This window comes from Octopus bimaculoides, chromosome 13 (assembly GCF_001194135.2).
Source record: "Octopus bimaculoides isolate UCB-OBI-ISO-001 chromosome 13, ASM119413v2, whole genome shotgun sequence".
Classification (NCBI taxonomy): domain Eukaryota; kingdom Metazoa; phylum Mollusca; class Cephalopoda; order Octopoda; family Octopodidae; genus Octopus; species Octopus bimaculoides.
The window spans coordinates 59,524,718-59,528,111 of record NC_068993.1 but is presented as its reverse complement, the minus strand read 5'-3'; the positions used below and the strand labels follow the sequence as shown (position 1 = coordinate 59,528,111).

Genomic DNA, 3,394 nt, shown 5'->3' with positions numbered 1-3,394 from the left:
CTGTTCTATAACACAAAATAGATAAGTATACGAAGTTTGAAAGTCTTTCCGTACCAAAAACACTACATAAAACATAAATGAAAACTGGCGCCCCCGTTTTAAGATAGATCCTTAAATAATCTTGTGCAGTGAGGCAGCCATAGTTTATAAATAAAGCTTGTTATTGAATAATAACCAAAACTCATTCATTTTCTTCTGGTTTGAGTCACATGGTGGACCAGACAATTCGGCGACCACTAAATGGTTTAACGACATCAACTCTGGCGCAGTAAATAGGAGTAGTCTCCCTTGCTTTCGTTAGAAAACCTTATAAATTTTAAATTTAACTCTCAGAGAATTCCGTTCTTGTAAGATATAGTAAGCTGCTGCCAAATGTGGGGTTTCCCACAGAGACGAAAATAAGCAGTGTGCGCCTGGGTGAGTAGAGAAAAGCTTCGTCGGGAATGTCCCAGGTTAAACTGATCGGATCATTTTCCTGATTCCGGTGCCATGCTATAAGACGAAAGACAGGGAGAAGTTATTCCCTCTGCCTAGACTTGAAAACGCTCACATGCTGGGTGAACCCTGCTTGGTGAGTCCCGTGGAGTTCCTAAGGAATGGATACACTGGAGCAAGAGTCACTTGCAATCTTGTACGCTACTCTTTACTAAGATTTAATAGTTTTATACTGAGCTCATATTTTGGGCTGTTGTAATGTGTCTCTTTCGGTTTTGTACGGACAGTCATGTATTAATATTTTATAATTGGTTTAATTAGATTTCTTGAAACTTAATTCGAATTAATTGGCATTTACGATGCCAAGTGACTTCGATACGTTCCACATAAATAAATGATTTAAAACACTTGCGTTTGACGTATACATAATTTACGTGCAAATACACGCATGGAACATTTATATTCATATTTAAAGTTCGTTAAATATACTATACACAATAGATTTTGAACACACACACACACATATATATAGACACATACAAACACACGCACACAAGTGTGTGCACCTATACACACACTTTGTTTTTATATGAAAGCTACCATTGGCTTCATGTTAAAAAAATATCTTAGCAATTTTCCAAGCCGATCACATGGAGAAATTGTTGTCATCTCTATTTTGGATTAAAACAATTAAAATTGTTAAGATATTTTTTTGACATGAAACCAATGGTAGCCTAAAATATACAAATAAAGAATTTTTATCCACCGATGCTGTGTTGAGCACTCATTCCCATTGTTCGATTTTTACGCGTGTATATATATATATATGCATTCGATTTGCATAACACACTCATTAATAGCGTAGACTGAATAAAGAAGGAAACTCAATGAGACCATTCACACTGCTAGAAATAGACACCAAATCTCTTTCAAACCAAACCTTAATTTTTTTTTTTTTTTGTTCTTTCCTGAGTTAGTCAGAAAAATAAATACAGCGCCCAAGACTCCAAAACTTCTAAGACTTGTAGGGAAAAAGTAAGAAAGTGTCTTCAACCTTGACTCCATTACTTAGAAAGGAATGGTCCTTACTAAAGGTAGCCATCATCCATTTGGTGGTATTAAACTAAGTTGCAGGTAAAGTATAGCCCCACGAATGAAAAACGGTCCCTCCAAATGAGTTTCTATACAAATCTCGAGTTAAACAACGATACATACACAGGCACATGCGTACGCACACACATACATACATAATCAGATCACACATTCTGGAGTATTCTCAACATACCAGCCTGAAGACCGACATATTTGGTATGTTGAGAATTAGTGGAACCTGGATACTTGCCTCTTCCATATCACAGATCTTCTCATGAACGTAATAAATTAGTTATAGTCCGTTGATTGAATACTGAGGATGGCAGTAAAAATGCCCCTTTCTTATTAATTTCTAGTAAATCTATCAAAGGTGTGATTTTTTTTTTGTCTCCACTCTCCTTAATTCATTCTTGCAAAATCTATTTTCAGCCTGAAATAACAGTGGCGGTTCCTGATATTATCAGACTCCTTAAATATTATGTATACTGAATCCTGAAATACCAATAAATATTACTGAAATCAATTGATCTTTTTGTTACGGCTTAATTTCTTTTGACTAATCTAGAGATTAATAAAGAATTCACAAACACAGACAGTTCTGTAATATATGCCAATCAAAGACGTTTATTGCCAGTGTAGTTTAGGTAGGACCTGTCTGTTGTCATGGAAATCAGGAAAGACAAGAAGGAGGAAACCTTTACGTGGTCTCTAGACCTGCTAGAAATAGCAGTCAAATCTTCCTTAAACTACACTGAGAATGGCATTGATTTTCTGTTTTTCTTTTCATTCAAAACGAGAGTACGAATTCGCACTTTCACCACAACTTTCTATCTCTCCCGCTGCATCTAGCAGCTCACCTGCGACGGACAGGCAACCCGTCCAGGTGGGGAATCTATACGCCTATGAAACAGGGAAACCGGCTCTTATGAACCAGGCATGGCTCGAGCAGGAACAAACAACATAAATCCATAGTTGTTAACAGAATAACTACGAAACTATGTGTAATAATAAAACTCTAAATGTATCCATATTTTGGTTTTCTGTTTATTATAATAAATGTTTATCCGGATTCTGTTACTTCCGCCTAGCACCTTACCATAATCATTTCCGGCGACGAACTTTGTCGCATGTTAATCGAATTTATCAAAGAAAATAGAAAGGTAAAAAGAAAAGTAAGTATTTATAGTGTTTAAATCGATATTAATATTTTCAAGACGGATCTTCGGAATAACCGTCGTTTCTTCATGAGGAATGAAAAGAGCAAAGAATTGGGAGGGTTTTTCTTCCCCTTCATGATTTTCATAGATTACGATTGTCCGCCAAAATTTCTATCAGAATCGTAATTTCCTTTGTATCAAACACAGAAATACTACGAAAAAGTGGGGTGGCTTTCGGAATAGTCGTCACTAATAAAATAGAATTCCTCAGAGATTTCTTTCCGTTACTTTGCAAAACATATCAATCGCCTTCTAAGAGAACAAAAAAGAAAAATATTCAGTATCTTTGCTCTTTTGAAATGTCTCAGTCTCTCTGTCCCCCTCAATTACGCTTTCGGGAAAGCTCCCACGATTTATATGACTTTTTGGCACTATCATGCTATTAGCTGTCAGAAGTGAAAGTGCTCACTGCTAGTGAAGTATCTGTCTGCCTGCCTGCATGCCTGTTGCTGGCCTGTCGATTCTTTGGCTACTGACAGCTAATACCATGACTGGCCGGAGCGAGCTATATGTCTGTCTGTCTCTATCTATCTATCTATCTATCTATCTATCTATTACTCGAAAGTTCGCGCGTCATTTCCTGAAATTGCAAATTATTTAAAATATAAAAATATAATTTTCAACAGTGAGAATCTATCAAAATAGAAAAC

The 3,394-nt window shown here is 36.3% G+C and overlaps 2 protein-coding genes across 2 annotated transcripts in view; both read left to right on the top strand.

Moving 5' to 3' along the window:
• Window positions 1-2,054, top strand: part of LOC106867217 (uncharacterized) — a 9,114-nt gene extending 7,060 nt beyond the window's left edge. The window contains exon 8 of the mRNA XM_014912025.2: window positions 1,957-2,054. Coding sequence (XP_014767511.2) covers window positions 1,957-1,961 — 5 coding nt within the window. The 3' untranslated portion in view covers window positions 1,962-2,054. The remainder of the gene's footprint in view (window positions 1-1,956) is intronic.
• A 588-nt stretch (window positions 2,055-2,642) lies between these two features.
• Window positions 2,643-3,394, top strand: part of LOC128249305 (zinc finger protein 271-like) — an 8,739-nt gene continuing 7,987 nt past the window's right edge. The window contains exon 1 of the mRNA XM_052972517.1: window positions 2,643-2,699. The gene's annotated coding sequence lies outside the window, so the exon portion shown is untranslated. The remainder of the gene's footprint in view (window positions 2,700-3,394) is intronic.